This window comes from Copadichromis virginalis, linkage group LG10 (genome assembly GCF_057382275.1).
Source record: "Copadichromis virginalis isolate Kocher_CV1m ecotype Utaka linkage group LG10, C_Virginalis_male_GT1.1, whole genome shotgun sequence".
NCBI classification, from domain to species: Eukaryota; Metazoa; Chordata; class Actinopteri; order Cichliformes; family Cichlidae; genus Copadichromis; species Copadichromis virginalis.
The window spans coordinates 10,262,019-10,282,941 of NC_140627.1; the positions used below are offsets into that span (position 1 = coordinate 10,262,019).

A 20,923-nucleotide genomic window follows, 5' to 3' on the forward strand; every position below is an offset into this window, starting at 1 on the left:
AAGCTGTTCACACAGATAAATTCTCAAATTGCTGCCACATGAGTAATCACCCTGAAAAAATCTATTGGCCTCTCCTATGGTAAGCTTTTATCTTTTACAGAAGTAAAAAAAAACCCCAACAAAACAAAAACCTGAACTTATCAGTGCTTTAGTCTTTCAAATAGCAGATATAGAGTGAAAAGAATGATATCTGTGGAGTGGAAGTGACTGACAGGATTGTTAAAAATAAAGAAATAATGGTCAGGATATTATAGACTTCCAGAAGCCAGCTCTCATTCTCTCACTGCTGTGCTTTCTTGCCACTTGTATGTTACTGCATTACTGATTCATGCTTTATGTGTGACACTGGGAAGTCAAACTCCCATAATCAGTTTGAATAAATAGCATTACCACCATTTGTTATTATATGATTTATTTTAAGCAGTTTTACAAATGGTGGGAAATACTAAATTTTTTTAAAGAAAGATAAAAAAAACAAACCCAGATTCAATTGGATTAAAACTGCATTTCGCATCGCAAGTCCACTAAGGCCTAATATTTCAAATGAGGAATGTGTTTTTATGGTGGTAATATAGCACCACCAGCAGCAGCAGAAGCGGCAGCTGTGTTTTGATAAGACTTACATGTGGTTCCTTGGCATGAACGCTGCCAATGTGTGAAACACCAGTTGGTGTTTTTAAAATGTTCAGACCTAAGATTTGAAACTGTTTTGAGAAAAGACAAAATTACATTTAAATGTCATATACACTGCTGCATAAGCATTTCCAGGTGAACCTGCTGATTTGTGGGTAAAAAGTAACATGCCACGCTTTATTTCTTCAGTACTTGTTAAAACCAGCTTTCAGAGAGTTTCCTCATTACAAGGAACCGAAGGACGTCTGAAAAACCAGATTCCCTGAAGGTCTGATGAGTTAAGCAATCAGAAGATATTTATTTCCCTTTTCTTTGTTCCACAAGTAGCACGAATAAGTCCAACAGGTGTCAGCCAGCTAAGATAACAGGCTGTTAGTATCATAAGAAAGTGCAATGTGCTTTGCAAACTGAGAGCGCAACCCATTTTTAATGTCTTAATGTGCAGGAAATGAGCCCATTTTAAGAAATGTGCTCATTTAGTTTCTTTCCAGTGATTAAGATTAAGAAGACTATTAACAATCTTAATGTGTTAATTGGTAAACGTCAGAGATGCTTGTGGATGGATTTCCTTGTCTTTAGTCAAAGATTCCCCTTTCAGTATTTAAGTTATACTAATAATCTGCCTGTTGCAGACACAGGTGAGAACAGAATTGATCTTAATATAATTCTTGGCAAGAATAAAAACATGAATATTGTCTAAAATGTAGAATATGTGTCAGTGTAATCTATCTGCAATGCTAACAGCAGCACTAAAAAAGAGAAATCCAAAAAATACAGAACAATATAGCATGAAGGAAATTTCTGTATTATTTTTTATGGCTATTTTTTATGGATTTTTTAGCTTCACACCAAATGTTACTATTTAAAATGTACAGAAATACCCCAAAACACCTGAAAAAAAATCCAAGACATTATTTTTATTACTATTGTTATTTCTCTTATTATTATGGCAATGAAATGTATACTGTATATCAGGTATATGTCTACATTTGGGGCTTATTGCACAGCAGGTGAAATTGATTGAGCTATAAAACTATAATAACTGTCTTAATAAGATCTTATGTTTGCTGTAACTATCTGTACAATCCATGACTGTGGCATCGTGTTCTGCGTCTTTATTATAGAGACAGAATTTGAGACTTTAAGAAAGAAGGGTTTGGAGGAAATTGCCAGCTTATTTGGGGGTTTAATTGTACGTGTGTCCATTAATATTATGACATGGCATAAATAGCGTGTGTACAGTATGTGTTTGTGCATGAAATGGGATTTTGCCAATGAGAAAGACTTCTATTATAGTGCTTCAGTTTTGTAGTTGAATTTAGTGCTTTGGGCAAAGTCTGGCTCCCCTCACAGTGTGACAGTTAGTTCACATCTGGGCTGTCACTACCAGGGGCACAATTAGGACCAAAAATAAATGTAGGTCATGCACATGTGACATGCAATAGCGCAGCATGAGCCTAATGGGACATTAAAGTATTGATTTATTTAGTTTAGGAAAAAATGTTTTATTTAAATAAAACATTTATTTTTTAAGTTTCAAGTCTCTAAGGGCACAGGGAAGGAAAAAACATAGACTACAGGTGGTCTGGTGTACTCAGTTTAACTGATTATACTAAGACTGTAGACTACACTGTAGCTTCAGCTAGTGAAATGATAAGACACACTTAAAAACTTTAAATAATGCATTTCATTAAAAAATCTAAATGTGTAATAATTCATTACAGATATACAAATGTGTGTGTGTGTGTGTGTGTGTGTGTGTGTGTGTGTGTGTGTTTTTCCTGTAATCATAACAAATTACCTTTTTGCCAATTCACTGTCTCTCTATTCATGGGAGGTTTTGCTCTCGGGCTCTGCTTGAGTGATAATCAATGGCCTGTACAGCCACTTTACTTTCCAGTGAACATTTAATGGAGTGAGAATAAGCCTCTCAGATGGGCTACTGGCCTTTCCAGGCAGTAGTGTACCGGAGATAAACGACTGAAATCATCTCACCTTAGCATATGGTGTAGGAATAAACAATATGGTCAGCACATAAAAAGCCAAACATGTAGAATCTATTGACAATATTTCACACAGCAGACTTTACTTTTAAACAGCATTAGAATAAGCTGAACGGCAATGAATGAATGGACTAATACAAAAGGGGAAAAAAGTTATCTGATTCTTTCTCTCTGCAGGGACATAAGACACGTGCAATATGTTTGCCCCCTTATGTGAGTTATAGACAGGTTGATGGATTTATCCTGCAGTTAATGTGTCCTGGTGACCTACTTGGCTCAGATGATTATCATGTACCAGCAATGTTCTGGTTCGAGTATGCCCAGGGGACTTTATTGTGTGTTACCTTCCCAGTGAGCATTTAACAGATGGCAACCCAAAGTGTATTTTTTTCCTCTCTCTTTTATTTACCAGCCATAAGAGCCTGTCTGGGTTTTGTTTTCACTATGCGAGTCTGTATGTCTATAAGTGTGACAAAATGTGGTACTGCCCACTCTACTATAGTAGAAACTAGTACAACAAAGGCTTAAAGCACTTTTGCAGCTGTTTGAAGAGGATGTCTGTCAGTCTATGAATAGATGCTTTAAGTTTGGTAGAATCTTCAAGATGCAGTCCAGAAACAGCACAGAAGCTTTAAAATTTAGAAGATGGGTATGGTTTAACCAAACAGCAACCTCCAGGGCTCAAAAATTAAGCCTATAAACACACAAGTGTCAAAAACTGCAGCTTCTCAAATGTCCATGTCAGATTGCAAGCCGCTGCTAACAGATTTTATTTAAAGATCACATTTACAGCAGAAACAGACACATTTACAGCTGGTACAGCCTGTCTGTGATCTAATATTCCCCTTTATAGTAGCTGTTCATAATAGCTGAAGGGATGTGCCTGAAAGAATCAAGCTAGCTAGTGTCTGCTCATTAATTAGTACTCCACCTTCTTGTCCAAACCTGGTCATTTCTGGCTCAAAGAAAAACAGAACACATTTTGTATGCAGTGCAGTGAGAAAATATTTGCCCCCTTTCTGATTTCTTAGCTTTTTTTTTTTTTTTTTCCAAAAAACCTAAAATCAATTGTAATTCACTAGATTTTTTTTAAAGGCTCAGTGTTACTAGCCACACCCAGGCCTGATTACTTCCAGACCTGCTGAATCACTTAAATACAACCTGTCTGACAAAGTGAAGTAGGCTGAAAGATCTCAAAAAGCAACATTTCGTGCCACGATCTAAAGAAACAGCTGAGAAAAAAAGTCATTGACAAGGATCAGTCTGGAAAGGGTTAAAAGTCATTGTCTGGACTTAAATCCAATTGAGGTGCTTTCTTGTGACCTTAAACATGCCATTTATGTTCAAACCCTCCAATGTGGCTGGATTCTGCAAAGAAAAGTGGGCCAAAATTCTCTGCAATGATTTGAAAGACTCAATGCCAGTTATTGCAAAAACTTGATTACAGTTCTTGTTGCCAAGTGTGGCACAACTAGTGATTAGGTTTAATTGTGTCTTCAATTACTTTTTCACACAGAGCCAGGTAGGTTTGGATAGATTTTTTCCCTTATAGGCACCAGCATACCTGCCGCATTGCTCGCTTTGTGCCCCGCCATTAACATCATCATACATCCATTTATGCCCAACGTTATGGTGCAGGTAGTTGCTGCAGTATTTTCCTGAATGATAGGTGTTGCAACTCAGATTAAACCCAACATTAGTGCTGATATAGGAGGAAAAGTCAAAAGCAAAGGGATTGCAGAGTTTTCTTTTCAAACTGTTGCAACATCTCCCTCTGTGTAACCGGTGAATCGGGGAGCTTCTGTACTGATGTGTCATTAAAACGGCAGTAAAAAGCAAGATGATTGTACACTTGTGTCTTCAACCCAGCTGTGGTGGCGGCAGCACAACAAGGCCGGGTTACAAAAATCGAGAGGTGCACGACCTGCAGAAACGGCGCCTGGCGATAGCGACATGATGTCAGTGTGAATAAATAACTCAAAATGAGTTGCCGTACTCCCACCTTTATCTGACATATTTTATCTTACCAAACAAAAGGAGGTGCAACAGATTGTTTACAGATTTATATGTTTAACAAAAGAAATGTCAGTTGCTTACATCACCCTTTTCTCTTTTGTGACTTGTCTCAAGAATTTTCTTGTACCTGCTTTTGTTTTTTCACTGCTTATACAATCATTCATACTGAGGCTGCTGGTTGAGCTCTAGATATCTTTAGCCTTAAGCTCTTTACCTTTGTCAGCTTATTTAAACCACACATGTGAAGCTTGGGGAAAGTGCTTGAAGTTTTTCATTAACAATGTTCTTATAAATATTTTTCATGGAGGTTCCCCTATGGTTGACTTTGGCAAAGCACTTTCATAATCTCATTGAATGCAAATGATTAATTGGACAGGCAAGGAATGGTGGTTGGTTGGAATTTGGTATTCATTTAATTGTGAATGTAATCATTAAATATTAATCTCAGAATAATTTTAAAAATAAATGAAAAATGAAAACGCCTTTAGTCCAGATTTTCATTAAATCTAATTTTAGGCCTGTGGTAAGCCTATTTCCACTCTGCTCATATCTTGCCCCGAACATCTGGGTGCTGCAGTTGGGAGGTGTTATCTTGTCCATGACCTTGACTGTCCTCCCTGGAGACTGCCTCACTGCGCATTGTGTTGCAGGAAGCGAAGAAAGAAACCCTAATTTACAGCATTGCAACCAAAGTTGATCATAACTTCCCAGTAATTATAACCATATGTACAAATGCAATTCAAAATCAAATGTTTCAGCAAAATATGAGACAAAGTGCGGTTGTAGACACCTTGTCCTGGCCGCACACAGGCACAAAAACACACTCACATTCCTTTTCTTGCATTCTTGTGTGAATGACAGTGTTGAACTGCTCCACTTAATTGTAGTTTATACAGCCTGAGAAGGAATGTCTGGCATTCATTGCGTCTTTCTGTTTTACTTAACAAATGAGTATGTGTGAATCTTTGTTATATGTCTCTACCACAGATGCGTAGCCTGATTGCTTGACAGTTTGGGAAGTGCATTTCCTACCAAGAGTGAGCTGAGAATATGGTTGCAACTCTCATATCTTTAATATGAAGCCACTAGCACGACATGGTTAGCTTACCTCAGCATAAAGACTGGAAACAGGAAACTGTAAAAAAAAATGTAAAAACTGTAAAAATGAGTTGTGGTTTGATGGGGGGTTATATGCTATAGTAGAAGCTCAGATCACTTTACCTCCAGGCTGTAGCTTTTTAATGAACAGACATAAGAGGTGAATCTTCTCTTCTGACGTTCGTCAAGAAAACACACTTGTATATTTCCCCGAAAAACATGTCGTTATTGTAGAAAAATAAAACCTAATCTGTTTATGAGACTTTTCACTCTATGATGTACTTCTGTGGCCTTATTAAAGCCAGTATTCTTGTGAGAACTCGGAGCCATTAAACAATAGCACATCAACCTTCCTAAAAGCCTTAGCACAAGGCCTCATCTTTGATTGGTAGTTTAATCATATTTCCCTTTCTTTCAAGTTTTATAAATGACAAGTTAAATAATATGAATATTCCTCATTTGACATTCACACTGATCAATTGTTAAAGTAACGGGGGCAGATGCGACATTTACGAGCTCCCCTTTTGTGATAATTATGATTCAAGATTGGAGAAAATTAATAGTAAGTGACCATGTGGGCTGCTTTTAAAATCACTATTACACCGTGCAGGATTTTACCTTTTGTGTCCATGTAACCTTTAGTACTATACAGTTATGTGAAACAAGCCTCTGGTCTCTCTTGCAGTCCCTTTTGATATAAAGCTGAATCCACATTAGTGAGATCATGGCCTTAGAGAAGTGGATTTGTTAGGTGTTATGCTGACATTTTAGTATAATAAGATGTGGTTAAAATACCCAAGGTGATGCAGCGATGCAGAGCAAACACTTGCATACTATCATCTTGTCACACTAATACCTTGGTGCTCTTAGTTAAGTCTGTGAAGCACTCATTTCTTATCCAGGCAGAAGTCATTTCATACTGAAGCCACTATTTTTTTTTTAAACTGAGGTGTATGTAGATGTCTGGCCAAAGGTGGAAGTAACAACTTTCATGTGGCACTTGCTGGCTCCTCAATTTAAAAATATCACCTTTTCTCCTTTGGCTGCTACCTAAAACTCAAAACACCTTCAGGCATTTTATCAAGTTCAGTTAGTTTTATTGTGCTCCAGCAGTGCTCGTTGATACTATGGTGGTCATTTGGTTATCAGCGTGACTTGTCATGGCGGTCTCTCAGATGCTCTTTTAGCCTTTAAATCTGTCTTGTTTCAATCCCTTTCCTTAAACTCTGCCCTGAGAAGCTGTCTGTTCAAACATGCACTGTCATTTGATGCACAAGTACCGAATTTAGAAGCTTCTGGAAATCTCTGCCTCTCCATTAAATGTGTGGACTTTGATCCACGATCTAGCCCAAGGCTCACGAAAAAAGAAAGCTAAATGACTTTTTCCACACTGAAACAAAGGGACTGCCTTAACAAGATGTAGCTGTTCCACTTATTGCACACTCTTAAGCCTCACAAAAAAAATCTGCCTGCCTTATTAGCTGTCTCTGAGTCCTGCTTTTCCAAAATGGCATTGTCATTCAAGCACAGGTAATTCCATTGTACTGGAGGTAGAGATTTACCACCACAAGAGACTCTGGTAGTCTTGGCGTCAGCGTTACTCTTTCTGCTGCTGGCAGCTGTATGATCGTGTCATACAGCTGCCAGCAACAAGGTAGGAGGAAGCTGCTAAGTCTCCAGCATCCTACACTTGGTGCTTTTCTAGTACTTGCTTGTTTGGACAAACCACAAAGAGACAATTATGCACATTGTCTAAGAAGCACATCTTAAGACTGAAGAACAAGATTTTGAGACTGAATGTGAACCAGAGGTGAAAACTGTAACCCAAGACTACAAGTGAGGGTCCAGAAATGTGTGTTAGCATGTGTGCTCATTTGGTTCTGCTATTTGATATGTTTCTTTGACTTGTTTCCAAACTGTCATACACCCCTTTCATGCGCCATAAATCCATACATTATTCTACAGTAGATGACACTGGGGTGGGCTACCTAAGACCACCAACATTGTGCTAAATTACATTCCCATTGTGTTATTACAATCTCAGTGCTTATGATTTGTTATTTTAAAGGCCCCTCTTCCCCTATTATTACATCTTTTTTCCTCCTATTATATATCCCCCCCTTGCATTCTTTTCTCCCTTACATATTCAGAATTTGAATGGCATACAAAATACCAGCCTTGTTATCCAAATATAGTTTGACTTTCTACTGCATTTAATTCTCCAGAGAGATGCACTATTCACCTCTTTTCTTCACTGTCTGAAACAAAACTACACAGACATCCGTACAAGACAACAGCACTGCCTCAGGAACGACTAACTAAAAAAAAGAAGGGAAAAAGAGATTTTTAGGTTCATAGGTGCTACAAATGACCTTTGTTGTGTGCGTGTGCACTCCATTGTGCACCTTTGTGCATGTTTTTGCATACTGATTGTCTGCTGGCTGCTGGCCCTTTGCAGATAAAGCCTGGTCTTTTTGGGGGCCACTTGTGGCAGGCTGATATTGCCTTTCAGTAATGCCAAGGAGCTCAGGGACTTCTGTGGACCGCTAGGCATCAGCCCAACACAATTAAGAACAAGGAAAACAGCATGTGTGTTGTGAGCAGGGACCGAAGGCCACACTGGCTGCCTTGTTTGTATTGTTCTGATACTGGTTTAAATGTCTAGACAGTGTGTAAAATTGCACTCAGATTAAATATTTACAGTTTTTGCCCACAGCAGTATTGGTGGGATTGCCTTTTCTGTTTTTAAATATTTGGTTTGAAAAGCTGCAGAATGTGTTTTGCTTTTCTTTGTAGTGGTTAAGATTGCTAAACATATTTTTTCTCTATGATTCAGAGCTTTTTAAGCATCTTCTTCATTCAAGCAGCATTGTTTCCAGCTTCAATTGTGGGATCAGAATGATGCATTAGAGATGCTGCTCTGTGCTGCTACCTTCACAGGCTGTGCTACTGGAGAGTTACTTACCCAATTTACTCCCCCCCCCCCCCCCCCACCGGAGCTCTAGCAATTTCAGTGCACATCTTAAGTGCAAATGTTAATGGTGTCCAGAGGATGAATCCTCAGAAGCTTACTGATTCACCTACATTTAATCAAGTACATCAGATCCATTTCTTGCTTCCATCAACCACTGCTTTAAATTATTATATTGTATTATTGTTGGTCCTTTACCTTACAATATAAAGCCCCTTGAGGGGACTCTTGCGATTTGGCGCAGTATGTAAAAATGCATAAATAAACCTTAAGATGTTAACATGTACATGCTCATCTAAGATGCTCAGAATGGTAAGGTGTAAGTGCTACAGCTTACCATTCTCAATGTTAAGGCGTAGCATTTACATTTTACTAGTGGGAAAGGTGTAAATATGACAGATTATTAGGACCACGTTAAAAAAAACAAAGCAATATTACTGCGAAATTTCGACTTTAATCTGGAAATTCTGACTTTATTCTCAAAAAGGTTTTTGTTTTCTTAATGTTGCCCTAATATTCCTTCATATATAAGATGGAGGGTTTGTGATTGAATGGGGTCAAGCTGGCAATTAAATGCAGTTTATTTGGGATAGTACAAGTGAAAATGGCCATCTTCACACACACACAAAGGTTACATGAAACAGAAATTCACATTAACAACAAATGTTTTACCACCGATAAACAATGCAATATTAACATTGTCATGGCCAACATATAAACGTAGTATCATATATATCATTACCAAGCAACTGCTCAAAACACCACAAGTGTTGGAGACTAACTAGCATTGCTTCAACATTGTAACCATCATTTTGTAGGCAGAAATCCCAGCTGCAAAAGAAAAAAAAGGATAGTTAAATGGGTTTTGTAACTTGTACAGTGGTTCCAAATGGTCCCTTGGTGGGGAAAATTTTCCAGTTGATTCTAATTTGATCACTATTGATTGCATGTGACTGTACTGTGAACCTTGTGAAAGCCCTCTGATCATTTAGACTCACTCAGTCTACAGTCAGTGTTTCAAGGCTTCCAGTTTGTGCTACAGTCGTACTAGGGAAAACAGTAGTCGAAGATCACAGCACATTAGTGAGTTACTGCAATTGTATGCAGTGAACCTGCAATCTCCTTGTCTCTGAAATAGTTGTTAGACTAGGCCACTTGCAATTAGTGCCATCTTCAAAGTGCCTTTGGTGCTGCAGGATGGCGATTTAATTGCAAAATGACAGTAGGTAACCAGAATACAACCAGTTGACAACAGGTTGAGCCCCATACTGCAAAGAGACATGTCACAGACAAGTTTTACTCATAAGTTCAGACTGACTCAAGTTGATTGCAACATCTTGTCTGCATCTGTATGCATTTAAAAATTAGACGGCTGTTATTTGTAAACCTTTGACAATCTGATCGCAGTTAGCCTGAGTCCAAAAACAACTTTCTGGAGATGAGTTGCCTCCCACCAGACGACCTGTGCAGTCACCTTGCAATTGAAAGTGATTGCCTGGAGGCTTGACCACTGCAGCTACTTATAATTTGTCACTGAGTGCAATCACTGAAAAACCACCAATATTTCCTAGTTGCAAAGAGTGTTGCTGTACTATTGTCATTCTAGCGTGACTTAGCTATTGGCTGTCTGTTATACCTTTTCCAAGAGATAACTGGACTTTAGCTCTGTGTTGCGTGCACTGATCTGTTTAGGACAACAGGAGCTTTTTTAAAAGATACTGAAAGCGATACATCATTTTCAGACACAGAAGCAATAGTTTTAAGACTGCATTTTGAGCAATGTCTCCCTCTGTATCTCTCCATATGATTGCCAGCTTGCAGTAAAAGCCCACTCAGATGGCCAAAATCGTGCTCCATGCTTAAAAATTCAGCGCATTCATTTTCAGGCATCTGTTTAAACAGATTTGTATCATTGCTACATGCCTTCAGGCTACTTTTCCGCCATGCCAAGGTGTCCTTGTTAAATAAGAAACTGCTGTGGAGCTCCTGCTTGATTCTGAGGATAATTTTTTCCTTTACATGTGTAATTATCTGTTTTATGTAGAAATCAACTTTTGCTAAATTTTGCGTTCATTAACACGTATTAGTTAGATCAATCATTTGACAGAAAAAAATGACCAGTAGACAGAGGAAATAATTTGGTGAAAGGTAATAAAAAAATGTAAAATTCATGGAGTGGGAGGACTTATCTCAGCTGTCTTCATCCATTTAGTCAATCGGCTACTGTCCATGAATTATGGAGTATTGTGGATGCAAAACATACAAATTCCAGCATATCTTTCAGTTTTAATGATAAGCCTGCACAATCCTCACTTTTTTGTTCTTATCAGTTTGTGTACTGTGTGGTAGGGGGTTTATTCTATGTACTATTTTCTTTTCTTCCTGAGAAAATTCAGTTTTATACAAACACCAGAACTGCACCACACTACCCAGTAGATCACATTCTCACCCATTTCACAAGGTGTTATCTATCTGAGTAAACACTTGTCTGTGTGGGATTTATTACTTGCAGCGGGAGTGTAGGAGCTCATCACTCTCTGGCACAGTGTGATTATCAGCTTTACAGGGCCATTGGTACATTAATGCAAGACCGACTGAAGGCTGTATAAAGTACTGTTAGAAACAGCAGGAAAGAACAGAAGTGTTTCCACAGTCATAGAACGGGTAAACAGCAGTTGCAAAATGGCCATTTATGTCCTCCCTCTTCTATTGCGTGATGCTACCGCCTTTGCACACACCTAGTTGTGCATTTTGTGTTAGGGTTACAGGTAATCTAAACTAATTCTGGAAAACAATAACACCTGTGGCAGTCTTGCAGAATCCACCCAAGATTCAGAAAATACAGGAGGGACGGAGGACAGAAAATGAGTAATGGTCTGTTTGCAGAGCTGTTGGTAGTGTGCTAGTGTGTGTGCTTCAGTGTGATGGGGGTTGGAAAGAGATGAATAGAATGTAAGATGTACAGAGGCATTGGAGTTGTGTACCTGGCTCTCTCATTAGGGAGGTTTTTCTTTGTCCTCTGCTTCACTGGGATTCATTCTTGCATGGTTTCTTTTAAAGACCAGTATGACTGACATCTCCACAGTATTTCATGGATTAGAGGTGGTTTTGTGGGCGTTTTGTGTAGGTGTGGCTGCAGATTTCTCATTTCATCTTGGTTTGTTTAACAATTTCTGAGGTGATGGCGAAATTGGCTTCAGCTGTAAACACGTATCATAAATAAATGTGTGTAAAAATATATATGCAACTGAATAGGTTGGGGAGAAAGTGATGGTTTATCCTGAGGACAGGCATTCAGAACAGGCAGCTGCAAAAAATACCACAGAAGCTCCATAGAAGTAACACGAAAATATTTTGGAAACTATAAATTCCCTGGGTCATTTATAAAGTATACTTATTGGAGATCTTTCTGCCACTCGTTTCAGTTTTAACTGAAGTGCAGTCTTACTACAGTTAAATAGGCTAAATATTTAAACTAGCACAATAAACGCAAAAATCTACATCCCAGTGTTCAGTGGAACCACAGATAATGCCGTAATCCTATTATAGTTCAGCTTAAAAGATTTTCTTAAAAGCTGTGAATACTTACGTCTTATAAATACACATTTGAAGGCTAGACATGCTTTCAAAGATATTACTTCCTGAGGATTTTGCGTGTCATCATCTTTTTCTTTTCTTTTTAATTTACACTGCCTCGTGGGGTTCCAAACTACTAAACAAGAACAAAACATATTATGGGGAGGGATGTGTAGTATGAGAGGGGATGTGTTCGTGTGGTAATTACACTGTCAGACTGGATTATTGCTTAATGAAGGCACTTACACATCAATAATAATGTGCCATGTCTAATTCCTTTAGAACTGCTGCTGTTTTGATTACCACCACTCTTTATTGAGTGGAAGGATTATCTGTTATATTTCACTGTGGCTCGTTGTTGGGGTGTTTTTGTGTTCGGCTAACATGTATCTGTAGCTTAATTTCTAATAAATGCTATGCCTGAAATCTTGTGCCATTCTTCATCTCTAGGGTCTCGTCTTCGCCAGGAAGACTTCCCTCCCCGCATTGTGGAACACCCTTCTGACCTCATTGTGTCCAAAGGGGAGCCAGCCACTCTCAACTGTAAGGCAGAGGGCCGTCCGCCGCCTACGGTGGAATGGTACAAAGATGGGGAGCGTGTTGAGACGGATCGGGAAAATCCCCGTTCCCACCGTATGCTGCTTCCCAGTGGGTCCCTCTTCTTCCTGCGTATCGTCCATGGACGACGGAGCAAGCCAGACGATGGCAGCTACGTGTGTGTGGCCCGAAACTATCTGGGCCAGGCGATCAGTCACAATGCTTCTCTGGAAGTAGCCAGTAAGTTCCTTTTAACATGTGTGTGTTTTTTTTTTTGTTGAGTTTTTTTTGTTGTTGGTGTCTTGGCAATGCCATTAAAGAAAAAAGATGCAAAACACCAGGAGGGTTTTATATATCAGACACTGCATCTTACAAACAGGATCAGTGGAAGCAGTCAAACAACACCAAAGTATGTCTCATATCTGTAAGTGTTTGATCAAGAATTCAAAAGTTCCATCTAATACCCAGGTCCATTACCCACACGGCCAGATTTTAATCACCTAAGCTTTTATAAACATTTTAATTAAATTTTCCAAAGACGGTGATAGCAGCAAATTTAATATCTACTTTAAAAGAAAGCAAGTAGCTTCTTCTCATTTGCTCACTATTTCCTCCATATAACCTTACGATAATCTACATGACTAAAGTTATTCAATTATTTGTACTAAAATGAGTGTTTATTTAAGTTTTGGGGTTTTTTTTTTTGGCACCTTCCAACTTAACCACTTTCATGCATCTGATTATACATGAAAAGCATCATGCAGTTCCAATCTTCTTTTTATTTTGTAACTTTCATTCCTAACTAGCTTGTTGTTGAGAGACCATAAAGGAAATTCAGACAGGTGTCAGCTGTGTATTCCCAACAGGTGACAACCTCAACTTGCTGAATCATGGCTCTGAAAACAGCCAGCATGGGGAATTGCCAGTTAAACAGTCCCTTTACTGCACTATGTCACAGGCAGGACTCCATCTGCTTGCATGCAACCAATCATACGTGTGTGTTTATGTGTTATCTTGACTGTTGGAATGGACCATCTGAAGTAGAAGAGGCCAAAGAGCAAAAGGTCAGGACTTGCGAGCGTCAGAACAGGGTGTGCACATACACCGACAGTCTTTTAGGCATTTTTTGTAAGAAATGCCAGGATTAGTGTGAATGAAACAGGAGTAAATAATGGCCAGAAAGTGCTGGTGACAAGGGTTAATAACCACGACCGTGCCCTCACACACTTCAGAGCTCCCCATCTTTTACTGTCAATCCCCAGTTCTGCTCAGCTGCGTCAGCTTTGCAGTGCGCTACCCAGACTCAATCTCATGGGCAGACATCAAGGTTTTCGAATAATAATGCCCCTCCAGTATCTGGTTCACCTTTTGAATTATAATGAAAGAGTTGGTCAAATGCTATCATGGTAGTGCTAGATCAGTGCTCCTACCTTGAGAAGCTCAGCCCTCCAGGGAGAGAGTTTATTACTTGTAGTTCACTAAATTTACTGCCAGGTTTTAAGGTCGAGGGGGAACACAGAGAGGACTTGTTGAAGCTGCCTGGATGAATTATGTCTCCCGGCTTTATCCTTCAGAGGTCACACGGATTCATGGGTCACCCTGGGGCTACATGGTAAAACAAAATGCCCTCTGGCAAATGCTGCTGAGTTAAGGTGTTTAGAAGAGAGAGGTGAGGAGCTGGGGAGTGTTAAAAAGGGGACTGACCTTACTCTGTCAAAAGTGTGTGAAGTAATTTGTTCAGCTTCTTTAGGGTAATAGTAATGGTGTAGGGTTGCTTTGTTTGAAGGAGATGCTTTCAAAAAGGTGGCAGTGGATGTGTTACAGTTTCTCTTTAAAATGCAGCTGTTTCTAAAAAGTTGCGGTGCTCTGTGAGATGCAGTTAAAAATGAAATACAGTGATTGGAAATTTTTTTCAATGCTGTATTTAATTAAAATACTATATGCACAGTTTCAACATCAAATGTTTGAATTTGAAGCCCGCAACACCGTGTAAGTGCTCAGCAACTACGATGGTCACGTGTCGTAGTTTGTAAGAAAAATGTTTTCTCAGTCTTGCTTGATAAAGGCTTTTATCTGCTTGGCCACTGAGGGCATCCTTTATCATTTTTCTTTGTTTATCAGGGGGCTAAATGTTTTCTGTGGGTGGTAGGTCAGGTGACAGGCACCTTTACTGCCTGGATGCTGTAATATGTGCAGGAAGTGGTTTAACATTGTATAGTTTAAATAAACAAGGTCTTTCATTAAAAAAAAAAAAGACAATGGGGTTCATTCACTAGCATGTGCAGAAATGTCCTTACCCTGCTAACAGAGCAAGTGCACACACAAAATTATAGTTAGATACAGTAAACGTTCACACCACTGTGCATTGTGTTTGCTATCTGCAGTCTGTGTAGTGAGACACAAACTGTGCTGGTTAAAAAGAAAAAAAAAAGATATAATAAAAGAAAACCTATTGAGAATAAACACATTAGCTGGAAGAATGAAGCAGGTGGTGAAAGGCATCAGTACAGCATGGATTCATGCATACAACACAATATGCAAATGAGGTTGCAGCATATTTATTTAAGCATTTACAGGTTGCCATATATATGTCCCACACCTGGGAGGACTTGATGGGCAATCACATGATGGCATGCACTTTGCATCAAAAATTAACTCAGGTCAAATGAGGTTTTTCTTTATGAACACATGACAATAGTTATTTGCTATAACATATAATATAATATTCTTTTTTACTAATGTCCCCCAAAATCATTAAAGAGGTCATAGTCAATTAAGATGGCTGTCATTGTTATGCTGCCACTTTATATAATATATGTTTTTTGAACATGTTTTTGTACTGTGATTGGAGATTGCTGGAGTACACGGACAAGAATCCCACATAGAGATTTAGCTTTTTTCATCTCTTAGCGACAAAGAAAATGTGAGCGCTACAGTGGGAAATAATAACTTACTAAAACCTCAACTCAATTCCAAGTGAATTTACTGTATTAAAACCATTTCTGCTGCTGTTACAATTTAACTAACATCGGGGGAAGATGATGAAAAGCTTTGAGACGGCTGACAAAAGGCTGTTGGAGGCTGACAGATGTAAAGTGATGGGAGCAGGAAAGGAGTGACAGAGACAGACTGGAACAGAAGACACGGAGGAAGAAGTATCTGTCCTTCAAGGCACAGAAGTGGAACTTGTTTGCAGAAAATTGAGGTGAAGTTGTAGAGACAGTGACAGATGTACTATGTGCTGGTGCCTGAAGCATGACCACAGGGTTGAAATACTTTGTAAGCATGCACAACATCCGCACATGCATGAGCACAGGCATACACACTCTCGTGCACGCACTGTGTAGAGGAATCCTCTCTAAAAGTGAAAGAGATGAAATTAGAAAAAAGGGGAAAAAATCTAACTTAGTTCGTATCCAATAAATGTCACTGAAGACACTCAGCATACTTTTTTGTGCCCGCAGGGACCCTAGTGGACCCTGGGAAATGAACATATGTCCTGTTGACCTCAGCCACTTGATTCAATCATGGAGAGCTTTATTGAGGTGAAGGCAAAGTCACAGCTTGTGTACTCCAAAGGTTATTGGGTAGTATAACAGTTTTAGGTTCAGTAAGAGAGAAAAATAAATGTTATTCTTAATGAAATTGGACATTGTCATTTGCTAGAGGAAAGTGAGGCTCATTGCAGGGCTGAAGGTTAAGCAGCAACACTGCAGTGATGAAGTAATGAGCCACAGGGAAAGACATCCATACAGAACCGAGACTCGTCATGCAATTAGAGCGTCCCACAAGATTTCTCTGTTTGTATATACAATTTATTGGTATATGAACTAATACATTATTCATACTATTAACAGATGTGCTCTACAGAACCATGTGTCCCCTGCTCACCAGCAGATGTTGCAACCCTGTTATTTTGACTTCATGAGTCTATATTGAAGCATACCACTTGTCATAACTTGACAGTTTACAGGAAGCTTACGAGCTGAAATTAGGGAGCATTTCATAACCCTTTTTTTCAGTATGCTGTAACTCAAGAAACTATTTTTGATCTATTATTGTTAATATTTTATCTTGTTATTTTTTATATTAATATATTAATTAACACCTACTGATAGGACACACTCAATATTGTAATGTACTCTATTTTTGTTAGAAAGACAGACTATGGAAAACTGTAGTAAATATGTAATAAGTATGCATAGTATCACTAATATAATATTATAATGTAATACTGGATGTGAAAATCTGCTTTAATGCTCAATATAAATGGGACCCAAATGGTGGTATTAGCTAGGTGTAGTCTACTGTGACAGTTATACCAAAGAAGCTGAAACTGAGTAGAATATCCTTTTGGTCTCAGTCACTGATAATTATTATAGTGTGACATAAATTGCTGATGAATTGGAGGGTTGCTGGGCCACAGAAAATATTTCTGAGCCACTGTTGGCTTGTGGCTACACTCTAGAGAGTTGTAGCTGGGAAGTCAGTGGAAGCCATATGAAGTACTAATTACACAAATGCGTTACATTAATAGACATGTCCACTGTATTACTCTCTTTGACATGGACAATGAGATATGCTTACCCCAGTCACCCTGTCAGATTGGCAGCTTGTGATGGGACCATGTCTTTTCTCTGTGGTTGAAATCTTGTGCTAAAACTGAGCAGGTTCAGGAGATACACAAGGCAGCAAAGACAGAGAGGTGGCTTCTTAGAGTGCTTGTCCCCCTCTGACTGCCCCTATCCCTTAAATGATGTCTCTTTAGTTCAGATGGCTGTCACTGCCGCTGACAACATCCTGTCTCCAGTCACTCTGGATAAATGGAGTAAGAGACTTTAAGTGGCAGTAGAGTGGTATATCACAGGAACGCTGTCATTTTCGCTCCATATGGACGGGAAGCGATGTTGTTTTATAGACAACCACCGACACGTTGCAAATGGTCTTCAATTCACAGCCACAGAGCCACATATCAGTATTTATTTCTAATTGCCTGTGACAGTCTGTGGAAGCTGTGCTATCCTCTCGTTCCTGATCCTGTGTTCCGCTCCCTTATTCCCTCCCTGTTGGCCTATGGTTAGATCAGTCAGTGAATAAGTATCACACTCCAGGGACAGCTGGTTTGTGTTTACAGTCTGGAGACTGGGGGCGAGTGCTCTTCAAGTATTGTCTAAACAGTTTTAGTTGCTCTATTCCCCTCAGCTGAGCTTTTCCAAGAGCCAAGTTTGTACCAGACTGTCAGGACGTAGGGAAAGACTTTGTTTGGCTTGCAAAGGCTTGGTGAAAGGAGAAAGGAAGTAAAGTACTCAAGAGCCTCTGACAAAGACCATATGGCTCCTGGGTGTGTGGCCATATAATCATGACGCAAAAGCTAACCCTTAGTCTGTGTCTGTGTGTATATTTTATGAGAATTGGGCTGTATATGTATACATGCTAACCGAAAACAACAGTTGGAGCGTCATGATAGAGGAAAAGACTGACCTTCACATTTTTACACTCTGGGTGATTACTGAATGACAACATTAATTGCAACCATCTTGCTTTCCATATAGTTTCTCTAAACAAAAGAATATTGTGTGTATGTGTGTGTGTCTCTGTGTATGCATGTGTGTGTGTTTAAACCAGCAGAAAGAAAAAACAAAACTGATGAATCTACTTTTATATATGATCACACATATGTCATTTAGGTTCACTGTAGGAACCCAGTTTTACGTGGCATATTGTGTATTGTAGTCATGATATGATTTTTGAATGATTTTTGTGTAGAGTTTGCTTCTGTGTGCCCATATATGAGTGGCATAAAATATATATTAGCGCATCTCTCCCTCGTTTGCCTTGCATCTCTTCATTTCTTCTCCGCCCATTAAATCATGCTAGGCAGCATTTTGCATTTAATTAATGTATTCTGCTCTAATTGTTGCCTGTTAGATACTGTTTGGCTTGTCCCATTTCCCCTGACAATAAATCCTCCCCTCGTCTTTCACGCTCTAAACAAAGAACTTTCTTGGTGGTTGGATTTTGTTGCATCCTTAGAGCAGTAATACAACCTGATTTTATCTATTTCCAATAAAACCATGCGCTCATTGTGTCAGGTTGCTCTGATGTCATATGCCTTTTATGCTCACCTCTTTGCTGATTTGTAACTTTGCACAAGAAGCAGCATTAACATGCTTAACTGTAGCAGTGCATCTAATAAGTGAATCAATTAACAACAAAAACCCCATCATCAAGTAAAAACTTCTGACAAACCATTTACGGACATAAATTATGATGCGTCTGCTGTGCCATTTTGCTTGTGAAACTGTCACTGTGAAAATATTAAGTGCTTGCAGCGTGTCGTAGTAATCCCGCTGTCACCAACAGAAGAGTGATGTCTGTGCACTTGCTAAGATATTAGCATTATCCATCCTCTATCTGTCACACCACAGTCACCAGCACCCACCAGTCTTATGTGTGCTCGGGGTTAATCCTAACACCCTCAGGTGCCAAACGTTTTGCCTTTTTTTCACTTTGTGTCTCATCGTATCAGCTGCTGAAAGTTGGGTGTTGTTGTGTTGAAATAAATAAAGAAATAACTCTATGCACAACTCTGACAGTCCCTTCAGGCCATTAAAATGAAAAATGAACACTCTCCCAGATGGCAGGCTGCGTAATTGTGGTTTGATGATTGTTTGTTAGTGTTTGTGAATTAAATGCCAACTTTTTGGACTATCATTAAGCACATCAAAATTCTAATGCGATCTACTAGAGGCGGGCATTTTTATTTTATTCCTGTCAAACATAATCAAATCTTATATGTTGTGAATAAATACCAGACAGCCAAATTGCTGGAAAATTCATCTCAGCGTTTATTGTTTGTTATTAACCGTCTTTGAAGCGATACAGTTTAGAAAAACAGATCCTTTCAGTGCCGTTCGCGTTTTGCTTAACAAAGTAAAATTGGGATGCCATTAGAGTAAAACGCTTAGCTTTTGCTTCAAAGGCACGTAGCTTCTCTGGTATTATAGCCATCATTGCTCATCTGAAATAGGAAACATTAATTAGTTTTTGCACAATCAAACTGTTAGGGGTTCCGAAAGAGACTCAGGCGCAGGCCAGGGTTTTCCTTTAAGCGAAGGACAGTGCGTTTATTTTCAGTGAACACATACACCAAGTGGCTATATACAACGTGCAGGGGAAACGGGTCCGGGTCGCCAGGGTCCGTGGGAAACAGGGTTGGGAGAAGGGTGTTCCACACTTTCTGTACAAAAAGTTCCCCCTTCAATCACTCCTCTCCGCATCGGGTTCCAAAAACGATCTACACAAAAAACGTCGGGTTAGCAGGATAATAATAAGAAATTCTCAAGGTGAAGGTTAGCCGAAACACAAGTCTAACTGACACTGATAGCTCAACGATCCAGCGAAGACTAGTGCAGACTCGCCATCTAAGTAGTGCAGTAATCAGCTGGGATCAGCGGCCGGTGTGGTGATGAGCAGGTGTGTGGGCCAGCAGCGGGAGCCCGCAGTGAGCATCGCCGTGGCGAGAGAGAGAGAGAGAGAGTGAGAGAGAGAGGGCGAGAGAGCAAACAAACCACAAACATATTGCCCAATAGAGGATTGACCAGCGGGGCACAGGGACCATGACACAAACAGTGATTTAAGATGATTAAGCTAGTTTATACCATTTCTGAATATTATATTAATTATGTAATTATTTTCTTAGGTCCCTGTTGCCAAGATACAAGATTCTGAATATAGGTTTGGTAAATTCATAAAATCAGAATTGGCTAAATACATTTGCAGTTATTTATTTAGGTGATGAAAATAAATATCACTTTCGCCACAGTAAACTGGGCTGGTCTTACTATAAAGTAAATTACATATAGTTTGAAACAAATACTGAACAAATGTTATATTTTAAACATCATTACTGAAGCACACTATAAACAAATGTGCTATAATGAGGCCGATGATCAGTGTTGACTTCAAGGTAATTCAAATTAGAGTGTTACCATGATCCCATTACATTTTTGTTGAACACTGTAATAGTCATGTAATGCAGTATTGTACTAATATATTAACATAGTTACATATAAAAAAAAAATCAACA

General features: G+C 39.1%; 1 protein-coding gene across 2 annotated transcripts in view; it reads left to right on the forward strand.

Moving 5' to 3' along the window:
• LOC146699844 (roundabout homolog 1-like) overlaps window positions 1–20,923 on the forward strand; it is an 83,224-nt gene that overhangs the window by 7,987 nt on the left and 54,314 nt on the right. For both annotated transcript variants that reach the window (XM_085469764.1, XM_085469765.1), the window contains exon 2: window positions 12,748–13,074. In XM_085469764.1, the coding sequence (XP_085325890.1) occupies window positions 12,748–13,074 (327 nt within the window). The remainder of the gene's footprint in view (window positions 1–12,747; window positions 13,075–20,923) is intronic.